The sequence below is a fragment of the Astatotilapia calliptera genome, chromosome 6 (genome assembly GCF_964374335.1).
Source record: "Astatotilapia calliptera chromosome 6, fAstCal68.1, whole genome shotgun sequence".
Lineage (NCBI taxonomy): Eukaryota > Metazoa > Chordata > Actinopteri > Cichliformes > Cichlidae > Astatotilapia > Astatotilapia calliptera.
Window position 1 is genome coordinate 5,229,524 of NC_137427.1, and position 23,854 is coordinate 5,253,377.

The 23,854-nt window shown below is 43.3% G+C and overlaps 1 protein-coding gene across 1 annotated transcript in view; it reads right to left on the reverse strand.

Moving 5' to 3' along the window:
- The window catches only part of maml3 (mastermind-like transcriptional coactivator 3), a 134,055-nt gene that overhangs the window by 59,965 nt on the left and 50,236 nt on the right, over positions 1 to 23,854 (reverse strand). The window contains exons 2-3 of the mRNA XM_026169846.2: positions 12,009 to 12,752; positions 9,458 to 10,396 (exon numbers count right to left, since the gene is read on the reverse strand). Coding sequence (XP_026025631.2) covers positions 9,458 to 10,396; positions 12,009 to 12,752 — 1,683 coding nt within the window. The remainder of the gene's footprint in view (positions 1 to 9,457; positions 10,397 to 12,008; positions 12,753 to 23,854) is intronic.

The following is a 23,854-nucleotide window of genomic DNA, read 5'->3' on the forward strand; positions in this document are numbered from 1 at the left end:
GGAGCTGCCATTGATTTGGGCTGCAAAGTGCTGTGGGCAACGGTTGCCGTGGCAACCGGCAGCCGAGCAAGGCAGCCAAAGTTTGAGCTGGCATGAGGGGAGTGTGTGTGTGTGTGCCGTTTATGAGCGTGTGCATATAAGAGGTAGGGCACCCAAGCATGCATTGACTTCTGTGTGTGTGTGTGTGTGTGTGTGTGTGTGTGTGTGTGAGGTCCTGGCGGGGTGACAGCAGTCTGTTTAGTATGCAGCCTTCTGACTGCATCTCCCTCTCTTTGGCCCACAGACACTGCATAAGAATGACCCCCACCATCACTACTACCCCTCACTCTCCGCCGTCCCATGAACACATGTGCACATGCTCGGCTGCGACTGCTCTTCCACAGATGCACGGGCGCAAGCACGCACACACACACTCAGACAGCACACAGACTCATTGTGTCATGACCTGTTTGCTCCAAGGTGAGGCCTGCAGGTCAATATTGCAGATGAGGTTAATATTAGAGAGTGCTTGATTACAGACACACACATAGGAACTCTATGGAGTCACATCCCCTTAAAAAGCCTGTTGGTGGAGGTGAGTATTGATATTTCCTCTCCAACCCTGTATTCACACCCCCAGGGCGTGTCGAATGGGTGGAGATGGTCTGTCTCACTGTGTTTTCTCTGGCGCTGACAAACTGAACCAAACACTTTTGGCAGTGGTGGTGTGTGTTTGGGGAGGGGGGAGGTCCCTGGGAATCGTTTTCTCTCCTGCTGCTACAGATGCTGCTCCCTCACACACACACACACACACACACACACACACACACACACACACACACACACACACACACACACACACACACACACACGTGGCCTCTCTTATCTCCGGGAATTTGCATAATAAACTCGCTTTCATGCATATTTACTCTGTATCACACACACACAATTTTAAATTAAAGTCGCAAACACAGCAAGCCACATACATACAGTATACATCAGGAATATACACAAGCAGTGACACACAAACGCACACACAATATTGATCGGGAGTAGTGAAGTGGAGCTCGGCGCTAACAGCCCTCTCTAAGCACAGGAGAGGTGGAGTGGTTAAGGAGGCGAGCAAGGAGAGGCGAAGGGAGGGAGGAGGAGGAAGAGGAGAGGTGACAGCAGGAGAGAGGAAGCAAAGTCAGAAAATAGGAGGGGGGGGAAATGGACAGTGGCAACACAGAGAGAGCTGTTTGTCTGGTGTTTGTCTTAACAAGAAGCATCTCAGAGGAGACAGAGAGAGCTAATACACACCAGAACAGTCTCCACCCACCCACCCCTCTGCTTCACCCAAACACCTCTTCACAACCTCCACCCCTCCACCCATCTTCTCTCTACAGGATCTGAGAGCAGCTCAACTCAAGCCCTGACACGTGTGCCTGAGAGACAGAGAGGGAGATGGAGGGGTGTGCATGTGTGTGGCGACTCAGACAACGTGTGTGTGTGTGTGTGTGTGTGTGTGTGTGTGTGTGTGTGGAGGTGGGGGGGTTACAGAGCGAGCAGGAGATGTGTGTATGTGAGAGAAGGAGGGAGGGGCGGAGGGAAGGTAATATCGGCTGCTCCTGGGAATAAATGGAGAGAAATTACTTGGTCCGGGGTTGTGCTGTCCTTTCCTCCATGTTTCAACATGAGGTTTGCAGCAGAGCCCAGCGGATATTTGATATTCGATATGGATTGACAATAAAAAACGTTAACACAGATATATCCCCTAATGCATTTCTTAGTTTTTGAGCATTGCTGATAATTATTTAAAAAACAGTTCCAATATATACTAATATACGATACATTCTGAATTTTGCTCATTTCCAGCTCGGTATTTGTTTATGGACTCTACTCGAGTGGCGTCGTGTGACCTGATGCTCAGTTTGTTTTCTGTCTAAAAGAAGCCGTTTCAGCTCCCTTTCTGACACTTCAAGGTAAATTACTTCTGATTGGCTGTCCACTTCAAACGGAGGGTTAGAACAGAAAATGGGCAGGGCTTCTATGTGTGCAAAATGTATCCACAGGTATCCACTCTCACTGAGCCCATATAGAGAAAAAAAATATTGCTGAAAATTACTGACTTAAACTGAGCTTTTGCAGGGAAAGGCAGTTAAAATGACTTGTTTTTACTGATCTTACTTACAAAAAATATTCGCTTTATTTTCAATTTTTTGGAGATCATACACAACTTCTGTGCTTGTTTCTTTGATATTTTTATTTGCCATTTTAACTGTCATTTAGAATTTTCTTCTTAAGTGTAGCTGGGACATGAATGTATTTGTGTGTGTGTGTGTGTGTGTGTGTGTGTGTGTGTGTGTGTGTGTGTGTGTGTGTGTGTGTGTGTGTGTGTGTGTGAGACATATATGTGCTTTTATTTTTAGCACTCCCTATGCACTATGCCTCACTATGTGAGCACACAGAGAAACTCCTCTCTGGAAACAAACCCTACTGTTGTAAAAGGAAAAAAATGTATAATTCTTCGTTTTATGCTGTTATTATTAATTATTAAAACCTATAATAGTCAAAGAATTAAAAAAACACGTTTGCAAAATGATCGTGTGGATTTTTATTTGTTTTGTTCACGTTAAATTTCATGCACAGGAACAAATCTTTGGGCATCCTTGAGGCATCCCATCATGGTGCATTACCCACTTTGGCACCCACTGAAATACACAAGTGATTCTGCAAACATCCCCTGCTGGAGCCACAGTCTACTGCACATTAGTACTCTGATTTCTGAATTCAGAACATTTTTTTCCTGCTCAGATTTGAATTTCAAAGACACAGCTGTTCTTGTTTCTGTGACACATGTTTGAGGAAAAATGTTCTCAGAGTGACTGAACATAGAAGCTGACTATCATAAAATCAGCTGATAATATTTACAGTGCATGGGCTTGAGTCTTGACTGAGCAGTGGAGGGTGTGTAGACACACTGAGTGGGAGGTTTTGGGGAGCTTCAGATATTTAATTATGGTAAATGTTTTTGCAGCACTTTATGCCTCTCCTGCTTCGGCGCATAGTGAAAATGTCATTTCACTTTTAGGTACCAGAAAACAGTTGAAAATAGGGTGGAATATAATCCACTGAGGCTTATTATTTCAAATAATTACTTTCAGGTTTTCTCATTTAATATTACCCATGCACATAAGTCAGCACACATACAGGCACGATTTCGGTCCTATTTTGTGTTTGTCTGGCTTCAGACAATTCTGGGATCATTTCTCCTGCTTAAATGTGCACGTATCACCCAGTGAAGTCAGTGATAAATCCGTCCATTTTAATTTATCTGCTCCTTACCTTTAACTGCTGATAATTTTCAGGAAGATTTAAAGTTTAAGCAATCCCATGCTAATGTTCAAAACCAAACTCTAGCTTCTTCCCCGGTCCAACGATATCCACGAGTGGCTGTGAATTAGCCGCGGATGTGAGTTAGATCAAGTGCTGAATGTTTGTAGATGAAAGCACTGTATGAATGAAGGGTCAATAAGACTAGAAAACTTTTATATAAATGTCATTTCCACTAATGCTGCAGGTTTTCTAACCCTAGATGAGACAGATGAGGGTGTGTCAAGAAAGTGCTGTCCTGCTGTGACTGATAATTGACTGGCATGGAAGGATCCTCACCTAACGCAGCTCACCTGAATCTTCCAGGCTATAAAAGCTATCCCAGGTGAGCTGCTCAGTCTCTCTAATTCACTCCACGTTGCATCAACGTACTGGTGATATTTGTCTCTTGGTTAGGTTACGGTGAATAAATTCTCTTTCATTTAAGTGAACTCCCTGCTTATCACTTATTATCAAAACCATGAGGGGACAAAACCATGAGCTGTAAATAAGGGTGGAGATGCATTTCGTGCATTGTCCTTGGAATCTACACTTAGGACCCAGTCCCTGAAATTCTGGGCTCTAGTTGGGTGTACTTAAAAAGTGTGTGTGTGTTTTAAGTTTGCAGCTTTGTGGATGTCCTCCGTAGGAGGATGAAGAAAGGGATGAAAAAAGAAGACAGAGAGGCTTTACCTCTGGAAATAGAGGGGTGGAGAAAGTAAGAAGCAGGAAAGGATTTATCAGAGTGTGCATGCCTGTGGGTGTTTTTCAAACCCTGTGTACGCTGCTGAGTGCGTGCATACATGTGTGTGCATCTGAGAGTGGGTTGCTGTCGTGACTCACGGGGCCATCAGCAGGCTCCTTCGTGCACCTCGGTTGGTGTGTGACGCCGTGATCTCCTACACTCGTTCACACATACACACAGTCAAACCTCCCGCTCAAATTCATCAGTAGAAGCTCTCCTCTGAGGCCAACGCCTGTCAATCCACTCTCATCCAATCATTACTCAGATAACCCCAGAGATCCGCCCACGAGCTGCTGGCTTCACACAGCTGCACACACTTCTGTGCAACAAGCCACATCCGCCTCTCTCTCTCTCTCTCTCACACACACACACACTGAGACAGCCGCGTCATCCACCACATGCAGACATCCACACAAGCATCAAGCACACGCCTTTGCTTCCCCCCACTTGCTGCTTCCACTGAGAGATCCACCACCGTGGCGACGGTAACCGCGACAACGGGCATAAATTAGTGTCATGGCGATATGCAAAGCGAGGGAGCAACAATTAAAGCTTGACTAACGAGCTTTTGAGGAGCGAGGCTGAAGTTTCCCCGAGCAGCTGCTAACTGGATTAGCCTACACACAGAAACAGAGAGAGGGAGAGAGGGAGGACGGAGCAGGGAGACGGTGATGCTTAAGCACCACCTGTGAGCCAACACAGACACACAAACACACACCAAGCTAAAGGCTAGCATCCACACCAACGCAGACAAAGAGAATAACGGCTAGGAACGAAAAAAAGAGAGACTCCCATCACAAATACAAACGCACGTTTTTACCAATTTTTCAAGTGAATACAAACCCTGCAGCAAACAGACATTAAGAAGGAGTATTTCTACCAATTAAACATAATTAAAGTATTTGAACACTCGAGGACACTTATACTTGTAAAGTAACAGAACTTCATTAACTGGGCCTAATTTAAGTCAACAACCACCGGCACCTCTAATTCAGCAACTGAGAGAGGATCTGAAAATGAAGCTCAAGCAATATTTGCAAAGCAGGGGAACACTATAACGAACAACATGCATCCAGTCAGAGCATTTAAACAAAAAGCTTAAAATAATTTGGTGGCTTAGCCTTAAAATAAGGTCTTTGGTAACAACTCGATCAAGAACGCTAACAAACAAGGTTGTGTCAAAAACTGAACGTCTGCTGGTCTGTGTCCCATGGTGCTCTTATAAAGCAGATGATTGGCTCGTCAGGGGAATGATCAGACAACCGCAATGTTTGACATAAAGAAAATTCTCCAATCGTTTAGCGCTATGTAAAAGGAAAGTGTGAGGAAATTTCCATTCCTCACACTGTGCTGTTGATTCATGGTGAGTTTCACTAAAGGTCCCATCATGGTAAAAGGCAAAGAAAAGTTGCTACCCAGGCCTTGCATGCTGTTGTACCTGGGTACTCTCACATGGGGGAAGCATTAAAAAAACGTTCTCTCATTGAGGCTAAGAACTTCTTAGTAAAGAACTAAAAGTAAGAAAACTGAAAACGGTCCATGGATGAGAAGCAGAGTCACTGTCTGAGCATTTTTGATCTTTGGTGTATTTTGGTGCTTCTTCCTCTTTGCGGTGAACTCCGCTGTGGCTACCTTTCCTGTGCAAGTGAACTTTCAACCAATCAGCATTCAACTTACGCTTATTGTCATGGCCACCAGGCCGCAAAATGTGTTGTTGCCTTTTTGGAGAACTCACGGGATTCTCTGAACGGGTTAAAATCGCTCTCCCTACGTGGCCATAGAGCTACACAAACACAAACACGAGACCGTGGCCTTACTCCACAAGCCTTGCAGTTTTTTGAGCTTCTCTTAACCGATCATCCATCCGTGCTTTCACCAGCCGATTTCTCCAGCACCGAGAAGTCGACCGCAAGAAGCTTCATACTTCATCCAAGCTGATATACACACTGCCCAATTTACCCCAAGCGTTTTGGATCATAAGTTTGCCGATTGATGAAGTCATAAGATCCTATTTAGCATTTCTTTCAATGGTCTTTTATTATAGATTTCTCCTCAAATTCTAAGCCAAACCTCCTCTTTACTTCACATCATAATTTGAAAAAAGTTACAGATTACAGTTAAAAACTGAGCTACGACTCAGCTATCATCAGCTAAGACTGATGGACACTTCAGTGTTGGTTACTTGTTTTGGTTTTTCCATCTTTCTGGATCTAAACTCAGAAATCTTCTGCGTATTCGGTGCCCTGCTCTGTAGCCTTGCTGTAAGTGTCAGTGGGATTTTAAAAGAGCTTTTCTTCTGGAGCAGAACCCAGATGTTTTGGTTTCACTTCAGCTCTCCTTAACCTCTTCCTTATCAAGCTTTGACAGTCATCAGCAGATTTAACACACTGTGGTTTATCTGAATACGTCAGACACAATCATCTTTAAAGAACTCCAAGAACAGGATGATATTTTGCATTTAACACAGAGGAAATACTAATACTGGTGCAAAGAAACAAGTAGCTAATCATCACGTGATCTCTGCATTAGCTGTGCGGGACAAATAAAGGATAAGCAGCGATGAAGCTGCTACTAATAATGCAACTGGTTACTCAGCAATATGCTGGCTTTGCAGTGGGAAAACTACCGAATACACCTGAAAGCAATAATTATAATAAACACCGCTTATTATCTGTCTTTCCCATAAAGAGCATGTGCATTTAATACCCCGTTCAGATTCATAGTAGGGGAGATAAGCTGCGATCTTTTTTCCAGGACTATTAATTTGTTGTTTTTGGCATATGCTGTAATTATTTTCAAGAGTTCTCACCATGACATGCTGAAGGAATTTTGCAGCTTTTTATCCACTGGGCCTACAGTTTGGGCACAGATGGTTGGAAAGTCCAAAACTAAGAAACTGAGATTACTAGACATTTTTTTTTAACTGGCACAACAATATTGCCAGTTGGCATTAAATCTAATACGACCCACCTCAGTAACACTGATTACAGTTAAGCTATTCTTGAGATTTTGTTTTGCACTTTGATAGGTTTGGAGAAATCATGAGAGACCAATTATATGTTGCTTTCACAGGCTGAGCAGCGTTATAAATGACCTAAGAAGTGATCTCGGTGTCTGAAATCTGTGAAATTTCCCTTCAAGTGCTACACCTAGTAAAAAAAAAAAGAATAAATGACATATTTGTCCCACGTTTTAACGTTTTATAGTTGATTGTGCTGATTTTATTTGAGACGTGTCACTAAAAATAAAACTCGCTAATTACAGTCAATGCAGTCGGGCTGCACGCGTGTCGATAAGTGAATATTTTGCATTTCAGACACTCCACTCGGCATTGCTCACTTATTTCTCTCTTTCCAGGCCCTTGACTTTCTTTGTAATATGCTCCATCCTCCCTCCATAATAAATCTTTCGCTTTCTGCATTTGCCTTTCTCCTCTCTCTCTCCCTCTCTCTTCCTGGTCTCCAACTCTCCTCTGCTCACTCAAATAAATCTCTCCACCCTCCCCTTACACCTGTCCCCCCTCAAAAAAATCTATGCAACACACTCAAACATACATGTGCATTGACCCACTCACGCACACAAACACATAGCGCTCCAGGCAGCAGCCACAAAGGCCTCATATTAATAAATCTGCTCCTTTATTGGTGCTGAGTGTCTCTGGCAGAGAACGAGGGAGGAGAGGGGGAGGAAGGAGGAGGAGCAGGACAGGAGACGCAGAGATCACCAGAGGGGAGGAGGAGGTGACTGACTGACTGTAGCTGTATCATCAGGACATGGCGAGCAGAAGGAGACAGACAGAGACGTAAAGTGCGCCATCAACAAGCACTCGCACACGCAATTTCTATTGATAACCGCACATCAGCCCTGAGATAATGAGGAGCGCCAGAGCCACACAAGTGTGAGGTTTCACTCGAGTATGTGAATATTTGTTAAGATAGAGTCCACCCACACTCAAACGTCCTCCGTCCGGTGGATTATTAAGGACACCTGACACCTGGCTGAACCGCTGGAGCATTCAGAGTGGGCTGTGCTGATCGCCGGGCTCAGGAAACAAACTGCCCGAGGTGGGCTTTCGGTAATGACAGCAGCTAGCTTGGCTTAGTGGTCCAATCTCAGCCATCAGTCAGCTGTGACAGATTGGGGATATGAGCTAAGGAGCCGTTTAGCTGTGGTGCTTGCTGTGGTGTGTGCGCGCTTGTGTGTCTGAGGGGAGGAGGTGGGGGGAGGCTATCAGTGCTGCTAGTGTTGCAGAGGCATCAATACACTCTCGACAGGCCATTTTCCTATGCCTATTCCCAGCCCTGGCTTGTTGCTGGGGCAACTACCGCCATTTTACCTTCCCTGGCTGCACCTCTGGAAGGCTTTTTTTAAAACAGCAATCCATGTTCTGCAGTACGTCCCAAGCAACTGGTCAAACACTCTTAGCTCCTCTATTTTGGGGGGCATTTTTTGGGCATTCTGCTTAAAAATGGGGTCCAAATGAATTTTATAGGAAACCTCCAGTGCACGGGGAGTTTATTTAGCTCTTATTCAAAGGATGAGCAGAAGGTCATAGGTTGAATTTTCCCAGACACACAGACTGTATGAAAAAGATGGCTGTAGCTTCCAGGTATGGTAGCCAATGCAGAAGCACGTTTCTAATGACCAGCAGGGGGCGATTTGTCTGCTTGCAAAAAAAAGTGTGCTGTATTAAAGAATAAAATTCCACAACTCACTTGAGAAAACGCTTAACTGATAACTGATATGTCCGTCGCTATCAAATGAGCTGGAGTGTCACAGTCAGATCTGCCCGCATTCATGAAATGCCTCAGCTCAGTACTCAAAAACATGACTTTCCAAAGCGATGGGTGACGATGTACATCTTTCTTATGCAGTCTATTGTAACCTCCCTCTCTCCCTAACATGCTCTCATAATCAAAGCCACAAACACTTTAACAGACCAGTCCAATAGCTCTTCAACTAGCTTACCTAGCCTGGACTCCGGGGTCTTGCATTGGGTCAGAAACTTCTCATTGACTTATATACAGTACTTAATATCAACCAGTCAATGCCAGGTCTCCTTGGTGGTACATTTGCTAGTCATATATGGTAAGACTCTCAACTGCAGTTCAACACAAGAATAATGAGGGAGGCGGTGTATAAAGTTCATTATTTACAGAACTGAATTATTATAAAGGCAGAAAACAGAACCAGAAACACTGGACTCAGATATTCACTGACAGTCCAAATATTCATCCACTCTCCAAACCACACAACCTGCAGATGATGGAAACACTCTGGACTTAAGTTTAAGCAACAGTACTGACTGCACATGAACTGCTTTGGAAATAATTCAACCTCCATTTTCTTAAGACCAACAACGCCAAGCTGTCCCCTTACCTGTCCATGAGGCTGCATGGTGTTGTAGGGCATGTTCTGGTTCAACACTTTCTGTTTCATCAGTAACATCCTCTTCTGCTCTTCACTCAGGTGAGCTGTCTGTCCTGGGATTGGCCCTTGCGTCTGACCCGGCCCCGGACCCTGGCCACCACCTCCCGCACCGCCCATATAAGGTGGCATCATGGGGTTCTTGACCTGACTGTTCCCTGGCATGGGCGGGGTCATTCTCTGACCTATGTGATCCACCCCGCTGCCACTGAAGTGACTCAGCGGTTTGGTGTTGCTGTAGGACAACATGCCTGCTGTTTGCTGCTGCTGTTGCTGCTGTTTGGACAGGGCGTTCTGGTTTATGCTGTTTGGCTGCTGCTGGCCCATCATGCCCATGTGGTTGTGAGGGAGGTAGTTGTTCATGGGGGCTTTGGGACCGTTGTTGGGGGCCATGCCACCCACTAGAGGGCCCTGTGGTGTATTAAAGGCTTGCGGTGGATACATCATGGGGCTGTTGGGTTTGTCGTGGTTAAAGTGAGCGGAGTTATAGGGACTGGTTGGAGCGGCTGCAGGTGACCAGTTAGCTGCTTGCTGCTGCTGCTGCTTCTGCATCATTTTATTACGCTGCTGAGCAAATGCTTTCAGCTGCTCTGCATGGGAAAGCTCAGGCGTTACTGGTCCTACAGACTGACTTCCAGGCGGTATCCCCGCTGCTCCAGGTCCAGTGCCCGCCTGACTGACTCCTGGCCCCGGGTTCATCATGTATCCATTCCCAGGCCTAGAGACTGCTTGTGTCTGAGCTTGGGTTGGAGTCTGAGGGGAGCGAGCCACGCAGTTGTGCAATGGCGAACCTGATGCCATAGCAACGGCTGGAGACTGCTGCAAAGGTTGCTGAGGAGGCGTCCCATTGGCAGTGGTGGCAAACTGAGGGCCTGATGAAGATGGTCGCACCTGAGGAGAAACCAAAAGGACATTAGCTCAGGCTCGCACCTTGCAAGTTTTCTACATAACATATTTTTTAATCAGAAAACGAAAAGCAAACTGAAAATGATCATTCGAGACTTTATGGGCCATTGCCACCATAAATTTTATACGGATGGGGTTTGGTACCATTTTGAGTACCAAACATTTTAAATACCAAACAATTTGTGTATAGCCATAATAACTAAGCTAAACTAACAAGCAGTTTACTGCTGAATGCTATTTGGCTTGAAAAGGAAGTCGCCTTTACCTTCCGATGAAGTTAACTTATGATAGTGCATTTGTTCCATTTGTAAGGTTTACTTTGTAACTGTAAGTTTGCCCCAATTACAGCAAGACCAGGAAGCCACAGCTGTGGTTGCTGCATTGCTCATTGCTTGCATGAAATGGCATCAACAGGCCAACAAAGCTTGATTTTCTGGAGTCTTTGAGGTGCTAGGTGTCGCTAGAAAACTGAAAAAATGAAATAGAAGCAGCTGTTTCTCTCTCTGTGCTATTTGGAAACCTCTGTGCTTCTGAATTTAAGCTTCACAGAGACGCTTGTAACAATGAAGACTGCCAACCACCGGATAAACTGCTTGCTGTATTTCATAATAACGCCACAGAGAGTTAATCTATCTTGTGCGACCACCACAGAGCCTACAGAGCATCTAGGCCCAATAACTTTAGCTGGCAAGGCAGTTGTCATTTTACTTAGAAGCTTCTTTCAGCTGCAGCCTTATTCACAACAGGTCGTCACAGAGGATGAATTTTCATATTTTCATATGGCACAGATTTTTATGCCAGATGCTCGTACTGACACAACACTCCCAGGGACCTATGTTTCCTCCCAAGTTTCAAACTAGAGGTCTTCCACATGTTAGGCAAATGTGTTACCAACTTCACTTTAATGCAGTTAGAACAGCTGAGAAATGTCCAGAAAGTTGGACATTTTCTGTGTTGGCCTGCATTCCGGGCTGATTATATTCCGTTGGGCAGCATATATCATTTCTGTACTGAACTGTGCATCAATCTAACCTCAAAGAAGCATAACAGGAATGACTCTCAGGAATCAGGTCTCAAGCTGATGACACAATTTACATCACTTGGATGGATGCGGAGAATACAATCGAGGATTAATGAACTGCAGAAATGCAGCAAATTCCTAAGTAGAAGTTTTGCTTACTTTAGAGATTTTTTTCCTTTATTCATTTTTGTGTTTTGCTAAAAGCTGCTTGTGTAAGACCAAAATGCTTCACAGGTAGCTTATGAAACACATCAATACTCTCATACACTTAGAAACCACTTCAGGTTTGTTTCTTGTTGATCACATAATTAACAGCTTCATTCAGGTATTAGTCGTTTAAAACCAGTTTGGACTTAAATCAATCGGATCAAAAAGTTGAATCAGTGAAGAAATCTTAAAAGAGCAGCGACTGCGCTCTAAGAGCTATAATTTTATCTTCAGAAATAACAGTGAGAGACATATATCATATAAATAAATACAGAAGTCTGATTCACCTGAGGTGGTCATGACTTAGATTATGAGTTTGGGTTAAATACCCCTTCCAGTGGACATCGTGTTGACTTTCTTGATACTGACCTGTGGTGAACCCATGGGAACCTGTGGGCCTCCCTGTGGAGGCTGAGGTGGAGGAGGAGGCAGTGCTGCTGGCGCGGCCCCCCCTCCCGCTGTTGTCGTATTCCCGGCTGCTTCCTGTGGGCCCGGCGTCTGATTGTTTGCCGGCCTGCCAAACTCAGCCTCTTTCTTTTCGTCAAAGTCCTCGTTGAAGAGGTCGTGCATATCGTCCTCTGGCACAGTATTGGCCAGCTCATCGATCAGCTCCTGCCACTCCTGGTCGTTGAGGTTAATGTCAGAGAACAGCTTGTTCTGATTGGACAGAGACTGGGGATCAGACGACTCCATTCCACCCCCGTCATCCAGGGGCTCCTGTTTCAAGTCTTTGAGGAGGCCGAAGCTGTCCTCCAAGTCCAGTGAGCCATTTAGCTTCATGTCTGGAAGGTGGCTGCCACCGTTCTTCCCCAGCTCATCTGATGTCCGGCCTACATGGTTCCCATTGCTGTTTGTAGTGTTGTTACCGGCAGAAGTGTTAGGCCCGCAGTGTAAGGGCTTAATGTCCATTTGGTGATGCAGTGGAGAGATGGGCGGCACATTGTTGTTATTATTGTTATTAGGGAGTCCTGTTAGTGAGTCCATGCCGCTGGAGCCTTCCTTCCGTACCCGTTTGGTGGTCGGCGAGTAGTTGCCTCCATCACAGATCCCATTCTGGTCTCCGTTGAGGGGCGATCGTGCGCTGTCCAGTTTTCTCTTTACAGTCTCCTGGAGCTGAAACAGAAATAAAAGATGGTAAAGAGGCCGAATTACACTTTTGTTATTTACAGTTGTCTAGATATACTCACAAACTGTATGTGCAAATAATCCCTGTGAGCCAAAAGTTTTTCTACTCTTGGAACTGTTTGCTATCAGAAAGAGGTGTCCACAACAGAGCCATCTCAAGCACAGACGCTCCAACCTAGTGCTTGTCAAGCCTCCTGCTTCTGAGAGCTAGCCAATTAGAAGAAAGTTGGCTTTAAATGGGAAGAGATACAGTGGCTTATTTCAGTCACTGGATCGACTGAGGGACTGTGCTATGTTGAACTGTGAATCCTGCAAAGGATGCTAATGTGACCCTGGAAATAAGCACAACACGACCACTTTAAGAAGTTATCTTGTGTGTCTTATCTTCTGTTTGGAAGGATGGTCTCATTTGGATCAATTCACATTCAGAAAGCAACCCCATAATCACCTTATGATTGTGATTATCGCTACAGCATGCTAGCAATACAGCAGAGCTAAGGTAGCTTATTTCAGAGAATGGATGGCTGTACCGCGGCCTAGTTTAAGAAACTATGATTTATGCAAAGCCACTCAAAGCAGAACACAAGAAGAAAAAACCCCCAATGAGTGTCCTTTAAAGCTGGAGGCCACCAGAGATGGAACGTGTTAGTAACAGGAACTTTTCTGTGGTCTTCAGGGGGCTAATCATGAACACAACATGAGATACAAATCAATATAACAACAGGCTTCTTCCTCTCCACACACAGAGAACTGTCATGAGAAGGAGGGAAGGAAGTAAGTGTACTGAAGATCAAAATATCACCAAGACAAATCAATTACATGTTAAGCTCGGATTCATTCTCTGAAATTAGGCGTGCAGGCCAGGGATTTTTCTCAGTCCACGTTCCCTATTTCTTCACGGATGCAATAAAAAAAAAAAAGAAAGAAAGAAAAAACACAGAAAAAGATGTAAATCCTGTAGGAGGGTTTCAGGGCATGTTTCCCAACACTCGCCTCGGGAGAAATTCTTTTAAATATCAACTTTACACTGTGGATATATTTTAATCTTTATCGTGACGATTAATGGTAGAAACCCACCCGAGAATTAGAGTAATCTTTCTGCACAAAAAATCATGTAAGTGAGACAACAGTTCAGAGCACTTAAAATGACAAAAAAAGGAAAAAAAATAGGAGAGTGCAAAGTGGTGTCCAAAGTTACATTAAAGTGCTCGTTCTGAAATGGAACAAGATAATGAACATTCGAACATTCAGTTTACATGAAAAAATTAAAGTTAAGTAAATTATCACAGCGTTGCCGCATTTACTCACACAATTTGTCATGATGACAGTGCTATATACACAGTGGTGGTGATGAGTCTGTAAGCGAAAATTAATGTGGTGTTTGCTCTCTGCAACTGCTCTTTGGTCAAGTGGAAGACAGGGCGAAGATATTATGCTTAGAAATTGATTTCACAACAAGTGTTTTTCCAAATATGTTCAGACGCTACTAAAAGTGAGCAATTTGGAAAAGAGTTAAAGCCTGTATTTAAAAAAAAACACCATATCAAATGGCAAAACTGTCAAATTACTTGCTGTAAAAAAATATAAATGCCAATTTTGCGTTGCAACAATGAGTTGGGGAAGCCACAGCAAACTTTTCCAGAAGCAAAGGTGGAGATGGGTTCAACGCTCTGCGAAAGACTGTGGGCAAATAGTTCATGATTTAAGAAGAACGCAAAACAGGAAAGAATACATAATATCAATAAATGATTCAGAGAAATCTCTGCATGTGAGGGACTAGGCTGGAAAACAATACTGAGCTGCCCCGGGCCAAACTGCGATAAAAAGAGACAGGATTTTGTAGTGGAAGTAACTGCAAGGGCTCATGAACACTTCTTAAAACCAGTGTCAGTGAGCATCATTTCACACTGCATCCACAAAAGTTAAAATCGTATAAAGAAAATGATCATATGAACATGATTCAGAAAAGCTTCACTGGGCCAAAGATGGTGAACTGAGGTGAAGCACAAAAGTGAACAATAAAATCTGCATTTCTTTTAAGAAATCATGGCTGGTGTCCGTGAGGAAAGAAGTGACCAGCTTTTATCAGCACACAAAAACCAAAATTCTCTTAGAATAATAGAGAAAACCCTGATAGTCAAGGATGTGATGACATAGTGGAACAAACTGAAAAAGACATTTCCTGTATATGTTTATTTTTTCAGTTTTGTAAGAACACAATATCAGTTAATTCTCTTTTTTATAAAAGTCACATTTTTATTTTGTTTTTGCACAGCTAGTTTTAGTTCGATAAACCTGCTGATCTGCAGAATCTGATCTATGTCAGACACATCAGAGCCCTCTGCCAGTAAAAACATTCATGACAGCTAACCTGAATAAAGTTTTAATCCCAAACAAAGTAACTAAAACAGGAGGAAAGACAAGAGAAGGCTAGCAGCCCTCCTGATGAACAATACCAGCATTTGTTTTTCCGAGGAGGTAAAGAAACGTCAAAGGAACATCTGGAGTATTTGGCCCATTATTAACATCGGCCCCACATCCTACTGTAGGAAGCCTCCGCCGCTCCGTGTCTCACAGCATAAGATAACGACGGGGTGCTAACAAACGCTGGCTGGCAGTTAAGGTAATCACTGTCATAGACCTGTGTGGGAGAGGACAGGATGTACGGAGGCATGTGACATAACCCGAGTAATGGCAGGAGACACCCGAGACAAAGAAAGAGGCAGAAAATCTAAAAAAATCCCACCAGTTTGGCCTTTTTTTTTTTTTATAAAAGCAAAAATGAGCTTTTCAAGTGGATACAGTTAAAAATCGACAGTCTTACGGAGCAGTGGTGACGGGGAAGACTCTGCTGTATAATTGTCAGCAGGGGGGAGTTTTACAGTTAGCTAACAACTGAGTGTGACTGATGATAGAGGGCTTTCAGCTCAGTGCAGCAGTGATACTTTTATCATTGCTTTCCCGAAGATAAAAAAAAACTCTGAACGTGGATCTATTTTAGTAGGAATGTATTTTCTACAGCACCCGAGATTGAGTTGTTAAGAAACAACAAAGATGATGGCCACATGTTTAAATCAAAGCTGAATGCATTCACTGCCCATGCGAGATTAAACAAAGAAGCGGGCACAACGAAGACGCAAGTAAACGCTAAGAAATGTGCAAGAATCAAATTGCCATGAAAAAAAAAAAGAGGCAAAGAGAATAACAAGTTAGGTTCCTGTGCAATTTCTGTGCAATTTAATAAACTCTCAATCTCAATTTTACCCCCAACTCCTGTTAATTTCAAACCCTAATGAAGTTGGCAGAAAAATAGCTGATGCTATTAAAATGACGAATGGGAAGCGGGGACCTCATTTATGAAAGGTTCCCAGGGTACAAATTTGATGCTCCCACACGAACCTTAGAAATAGTGCAGGATTCAATCAAAAAGATTATCATTTTTAGTCATGGCTTCACTTTCAATTTCATGTCCAAAGACCGGATGCTATAAATACTTCCATCTTTACAATCGTAAAGGGACAGGTCACCCTCAAATCGAATGTACCTGTTCTTCCTCTGACCTCTGTTCGAGACTGTTTTGGAGATGTCTGCTTCTCTTGAATTTGGAATCAGCTTTGAACTTGAGAAGAGTTCAAATCGAGACCAACCTGCCTCACTTCACATCATCAGCGCTTATTTCTCAAGTTGCTAAATATCATTGACTTTCTGCATTCTCTGGTTGCGAAATCACACCTAATCGCTTCCTGTCTTGATTGTTATTTGTCACCTGATTTGAGAGAACAATTCCTAATAAATACAAATTCTGATGGCGTAGGATTGGAGTTCAGGATGGTGACCTCACCCATGGTTTGTATAGAAAACAGCTGTAATCTTATATTGCATTAATGGTTTTATATAGTGGTTGTTATCAACGTGTAGAAAAGCTGCTTGAACAAAGATGCAAAGACTCACCAACACGCGTGGATGGGAGCCTTTTACAAGTCTTTTATACAGCACGTGCCGCCTGCACATCTACATTTCAAACAGCCTCCTCAGCTCAGAAGCCGCAAAATATTTTGTAAAATCCACACTCTCCACTGTCGCATGTGAAAGAGTCAAACACACACACAGACACACACACGTACACAATGGAAGCACCACCGATACATGTATGTGTGCAAATGCGCACTTAGCTCTTTGTTATTCAGATGGAACAACAGACAAAATATATTCAGATTGTATTCTGACCCGGAGGTGGACCCATTCAAGCTGGCAGGAAAACACTCACTCACACACACACACACACACACACACACACACACACACACACACACACACACACACACACACACACACACACGCACACATTCACACTCCAGTAAACCAAGAAAGTAAAAAAAAAAGGATGATGTGTGCTTCATGTTGCAGTGTGTGTGTGTGTGTGTGTGTGTGCTAGAGGTTCCTCTTCTGCTCTCCACATTGACTGACAGTCAGCATAATTATCTTCATGACATGATAAACAGTATTAGTATTGGCAACCAAAAAAGAAACTACAGTGTATGCATTTGTGTGTGTGTCTGTGTGTGTGTGTGTTGATCTCTTAGCCATTAAAGCAACAACTAAGGAACAAAAAAAAAGGAAAACACGCGTTTCCACTGTCACGACACGATTTCAGTGTGTGTGTGTGTGTGTGTGTGTGTGTGTGTGTGGTCCTGCAATCAATGGGTTTAAATAATTCAGGCCTCCTCTGTCTGTGTGTGTTTGTGTGTCTGAGTGTGTGTGTGTTACAGGCTTTCCCTAAATGCCAGTGACTCATGTTGGTAATAACAGACTCGTCTTTCAAAGCCCACCTATAAAAACTCCCATAATTATCCAGGTGGTGTGAACTGTCGCACCCTCCCACACACGCACACACACACACGTACAGGTTTTAAATACACACCCACTTAAAAAAAAAAAACACACAAAAAAAAACATTTAACCTTCTTAATAGGATCGTGAATCTGGAGAAAGAAACAAAGGAAACCAAAAAAGAGGAGACCAGACCAAAGCACTGTGGTCCTGCCTGCTCGGGGAGTCAGCATGCTGCTGCCCGAGGGAACGTGAAAGGATCCGGTGCTGGTGCAAAATACTTTATGTACTCACTGTAGCAAATTTCTTTTATTTTAGCACAATTAACAACCTAATTAAACCTGTGAATCACACTGAACCTAGCAGCGTTTCTTTCTGACAATCACAGCAATGAAATACCTTTGAAGCCGACGGAATCGAGAGGAATGGAGGAGCGTTTGCATGTGTAAGAGAAAGAATCCAGGCCGCGAGAAGAGAGATGACATCGAGACTCATAGACAAAGATTTTTGAAGTAGTTTAATCAAGCTGGAGTGGTTAGCGAGAGCTAGAGGGAAGAAAAGAGCATTGGAGTTCAAAAAATAAAAAAAATATAAAAGACTAAAGACAGGAGAGGGGAAAAAAAGGAGGAGAGCGCTGCTTGTTTTGCCTCCTGCGTCTCTCCATGTATTCTTTGACATAAACACCTGCTGACTGCTCCTCTGCCTGCTCCCACAACAGACAGAGGGAGAACGACAAAAGCGAGGAGAGACAAAGGTGAAAGAGAGAGACACGCACGCTCGCGAGGAGGAAGAAGGGATTTATTTGTCAGGCAGATGGTCTTTCTCCTTTGAGCGGAGGAGCTACCAGAACATGAAGATGAAGAAGAGGAGAAAGAGGAGGAGAAAGGGTGAAGCAGAGAAAGAGGTGTGGAGGGGGGGGGGGGCTAGATAGGTGGCTTGATGGAAAGGCATAGCGCTCCAAATGACAGCGGGGAGCAAACGATGAGAGGGTGATCAGAGAAGGAGAGGGAGGCAGAGAAGAGAGACAGAGATGGAGCCACTAAGGTGCTGTTGTTATAGCAACCTGCTGCTCTGGTGCTTTGTGCGCAGCGTCCTCCGTCTTCTTCGTCTTCCTCCTTTTTCCTTCTCCTCCTCTCGCTCACTTACTCACTCTCCGACACCCTGCCTTCTCTCCCTCCCTCTCCTCCTCTCTCTCTTCCCTCCTTCCTTTCTTTGGCTCGCTCTTCTGGAAACTTAAGCATTGCATCAAATTCGAGTCCCAGCATTAAAGGAACGACTCCGCGTCGAGACAGTTCGGGGTATTTATTTCAAATTACAAACTATATGTGAAGGTAGCTAGCTTCATGTTTCTTAATCTAAGGGGGAAAAAAACGTGAAATCATTTGTCTCTAAAATGAGACTCATTTATTGCTACTACGACAACATCACTGAAGATACACCTAACCAAAAGACATATAACAGTGGCATCTTCTGTGAAAAATAACTGCAACACATTTCATCAATGCCACGAAGCTGTTCATCACACCTTCCTTTGCAAGTCAGTTCTTCCTCCACTCCCGCTTTTCTTACCTGTCCCTGCACACGAGAGACAGACGTACTCCCCGTGACGTCACCCACTGGTTTGTAAACTTCAACTTGACCATTTTGGCCATCTTAGTTCTGGAAACTAAGCGTGTGATAACAATCCGCAAATAGTGCTCATAGGCGTGCTCGGTTTTACAGGTGACTTACAAAAGCTGCACTGATTTCTAAACACAGGCACAGTCAGTTTATTTCAATGTCAAAATTAATTAAGACATGTTTTCAGGGTTAAACATCATTAAATAGCAGTAAATGGCATGTTGCAAACGTTAGTAGATCAGTAAATTTGTAAATAGTGACAGTAGTGCTTTTTTAAAGCCAAAACCCAGTCCACACTGGCACTACTTATCTGAATCTGGCTCAGAAATAGCTAAGACTTGCTGGATATTTCACTATAAATCTGGCCACACATAAGAAAATGAAGACCCTGCGGTATAAGAGTTGAAAAAGCAACTGAGACCAAAAACCCATCAGGAAAATGTTTAATAAGGTCATAAATCAAGTGTGCAGCAGCGTCATTTTCTCATAGACTTCTATACAACCGGACTTCTTTTGGCAACCACACGGGTCGCCCCCTGCTGGCCATTAGAAAGAATGCAGGTTTAAAGCATTGTAATGGGAATAACATGTAACCACATGCCAGTTGAGATTCCGCTCTGGTAGGCTGAATGGGTCTCAATGAGGTGTATAGAAACAGACTCCTTTTTTTGTCATGTGTTTATCCAGCACTTTATTTATTTATGCCCAGCCAGAACATTTTGGGCAGTAAGAGACCAGTGCTAACTTCCGAAAATCTGGTTCTCACTTTCCCCCCCAGGATGCTGGTTGTGGTATTGAAGGTTAGGCAAGAGGAAGGACTTTGATTCAACTCTGGTTGCAAATGACATGGCAGGCCACATTTAAGAGATTTTTTTTGGCTTCTGAGGCGCTTTACAGTCCAACTCCCAGAGACACAAACACACCAAGCTACACACTGATTTAACACTTGGCTGGTTAGACAGAAAATAAAAGAATAACCTTTATTTTTGCTAGCACTTAGATTATTGTATAGTAAAAATTACAGTATTTGAGCAACTCAAAGCTACCTCTAGCACACCTAATGATTTTCTTGTCAGTATCTCTGATCCATGAACTCAGCAGCCGAGTCCACAGCACAAAGGAACCAGCAGAGCTTTATTTTTTTTTTTGAACTGACGCTAAAACCACAGCGGTGAAGATTTAGCGAGCCCGTCCAAAAAGCGAGTACACCTGCACACCTGTCTATGAGGAGAGACGAAGGCTCTGTAAAGTGAGGCTGCAGAGAGGAATTACACCCTGTGGATCGAGTGTGTTCAAGTAGTTACATTTCTGCACCCACTGAAACAAACAGACGCTTGAGTATCAGCCATAATTTAAATTTCACTTGTTTTCCCTGGTGCGGGCCTGTGTGTGCCACGCTTTGAGTGTGTTTGTGAGAGTGTGGTTGTTCCTGGTCTGGCCCACTAGACTGTGAAATGAGTCAATTAAATCAAACAGGTCTTTAATAAGGAAATGTGTTTGTGTGCGTGTGTGTGTGTGGTGTGGTAATAATGGGCGGATGGCTAAAGGCTTGTAACCACCAAATTTCAAACCATCACCTGTCTAACAGGCTGTTATACGGCGGTTTTCAAACATTCTGCGGCCGACAAAAATCAAGGGTCAGTGCAAAAATTTCAAAGTAGATCTGCATTCACTCCTGCTTGGAACAGTCTTTATTACATGTGTCCTTAATTCCTCTTTTGATAATATTCTCCGATGGCGCCACCTCATATAAAACGTACTTTACTGTCAGCCTTGCTTTCGTCTACCTATCAGACTTTTTAAGCACTTTAAAAAATAAACTATAATAAGGTTCACTGTAAACTCTGCCATGTAAAGCTAGCACATCAGAAACCTGTATGGGGTGAGTAGTCACGTCCAAAGAATAGCTGAACAGTTCCAAGTGAACACTGATCAGGGTTTTAATTTGAAATGACCATTTTAGAGATTCAGTGCTCTTTTGAAGTTCCAAGGTACTCTTCAGCTGATTTGGCACCATGTTTGTCAGCTTCTCCTGATAAACTGATGACAGCTTCCCTGTTGTTTTGTGCTTTGATTGCAGTTTTAGTGTTTCTGGCTTTTAGACGAGCTGAATAGTGTGATATTTCTTTCTCCCATTTAATTGACAAGATAATAAGTCACCAGTAAAATCTCAGTTTTGTTGTATAAATTTGACTCTGTAAATGCTAACTGGGTGCCTACCACAGACAAAATAAAAGAGCTTCTAGATCTGAACTGCAAAGCCAGTGCAAAAGTGCCTTGAACCTGCATTCTATTTAACGGCCAGCAGGGGGCGACTCCTGTGGTTCTCCTACTGTAGATGTTTCCATAGCATCTACGGCTAAACATAGACACTATGAAAGACGGATGTAGATTCTTTGTCTGAAATGTAATACCAAAACCAGAATGAGTGAAATCTGCACTTATTTTCATAACCAGCAGGGGGCGACTGCTCGAGTTACAAAAAAATAAGGTTGAAAACATAAAAGTCCCAAAAAACCCTCTGCTCCACTGTGACCTCAGTGAGCAGTTTAAAACTTTATTGGCTCAGTTGTTAGTTTTAAGACAGTAAATAAAATAATTTATAAATGAAAGGAGGATTATCCAGGAATGGGCACTGGCTAATAACTTTTCACTCAAAGGGTCTTGATGCATCCTCAATCATCCAGGTAAGTAAATCTGCAAAAGTTGATTCTGTTCATCTGGACGTAGCGTTTTCTCCCATTGAAAATGCTACGTCCAGATGAACAGAATCAACTTTTGGAGTTTTCACTCAAAGGTCGTCTGTGAAGGTTCTCAGTCATCCAGGTCATGGCAATCTAAGGAGCTACTTAGTTCACTCACAAGTCAATGAGCATGCGGTTCATCCAACCCCCTCTTCACATCCAACATCATTGTAGACTTTATAGCCCAACTGTCCTAACCAGTGGGTAAAGTCACTATCTATATCCCAGTTTTATGCCTATTCTGTTGAAATAGTGGATTTTATTCACGTGTTTTTGTGCGGTTCTATATTGCAATGATAATGTAAGGTAAACACATCTGGAGCAACACAGACTGTTCTCTATGTTCTCTTCGCATAATATTTACTGCATGTAAATATTATGTGGAAAAAACTTATTTAAATGTATTTGTTGGTATTACTTCACCACGAACATTGTCAAGGAGACACAAAGGCGTACAGAGAGAAAAAACATTTGTTACCGCACTTGTTTGTGAGATGTATGTTAAGTTTTTCACACAAGCTGCAGCACGGCTACACTTCTATTGATCCTCATATCCTCTATAGAAAAGTGACAGATGACTTCAGTGGTTTCCTGGCTGGCTCTTTTTAAAAGAAACCGGGAGCAGCTGCCGAGGAGAAGTTAGTGTTTGCTGTGATATCTCACAATCCCCCTCTTTGCATTTTCTATATGTGACCAGAGGCAAAGTGAAAAGAGGGTCTGGTTTTGGCTCGCTGCAAGACTGAGAGGTTGACACTCCACATACAGATGGAGGGATTTTAGACGTGGAGTTAACTTTTATGATACGCAGTCTTCCTGTTGAATTTCAGTGAAAACAACGGGAGCGTGTGAAAACAGGCAGGAGTACGTGACAGTATGTCCTTCCAGTCAATGACACTGGTTCAAGCACACGTCAGCAAGCATCCATCCTGCTGGAGTGTCCTTGAGCAAGACACCGAAAGCCTTCAGGACAGCTTTAACATGAATGTTCCTGACATACGGGGGCTTTGCTTGGCTGGAAACACCTGTCGATAATAAGAGACTTGAGCTTGGTTCTGGACCAGAAGGAAACTTTGGTCCTTAGATGAGCAGTGTAAGGGTTTGGTTTCAAACTGCGACCACTCTCATGCTGACAGGCAAAACGTGTACATGGACCGGAAATGTATGGAACAAACCACCGACTTTGATTTCTTCTCAAATTCAGGGGAAAAGTCAAGTTGTGTGTGTGAAACACTGGCCTGTACAGTTCTCACCTTCTAATCCTTTACACTCGTTTTATATGTGAATCTTTTTAGACACACGGTCGTTGGCTTTTTACTGACCAGATCCCAAAAATCGGAGCATTAAATGGACAAAAACAAAGCGTCTGTGTGAGTGAAGGACAGAAAACTCCAAGTGACAAGAGGAAGGTACAAACAAAAGAAACATTTGGCTGCCGTCCCAGAAAAGGGTGTATGTGTGAGAAAGCGCCTGCCAGTCTGCCTCCTGTACACGGGGGACCTCTACACCCCTGATTTCAATACACACACACACACACACACACCACACACACACACACACACACACACACACACACACACACACACACACACACACACACACACACACTTCTAATCCTCTAAACACCTTTTTTTTTCTTTTTACTATTTTTTTTTTAAATCAACCCACTTTTTCCACCCCTAGATTCAATATTCTGCACACGTTCACAGATGTAATTCCTCTTTTTCAGCTAGAAAAAAATAACAAGATTATGTGCAACGACGTCAGTCTAGCCTTTGCTGTTTCGTGCAGAAACTCAAAAGTCTTTGAACTGAAGAAAAACTTGCCTTTGGAAGTTGTACATTTAAAAAGGATCAACCAAAACTTTAAAACCACTTAGTTCCTGTTGCTGGACAAGCA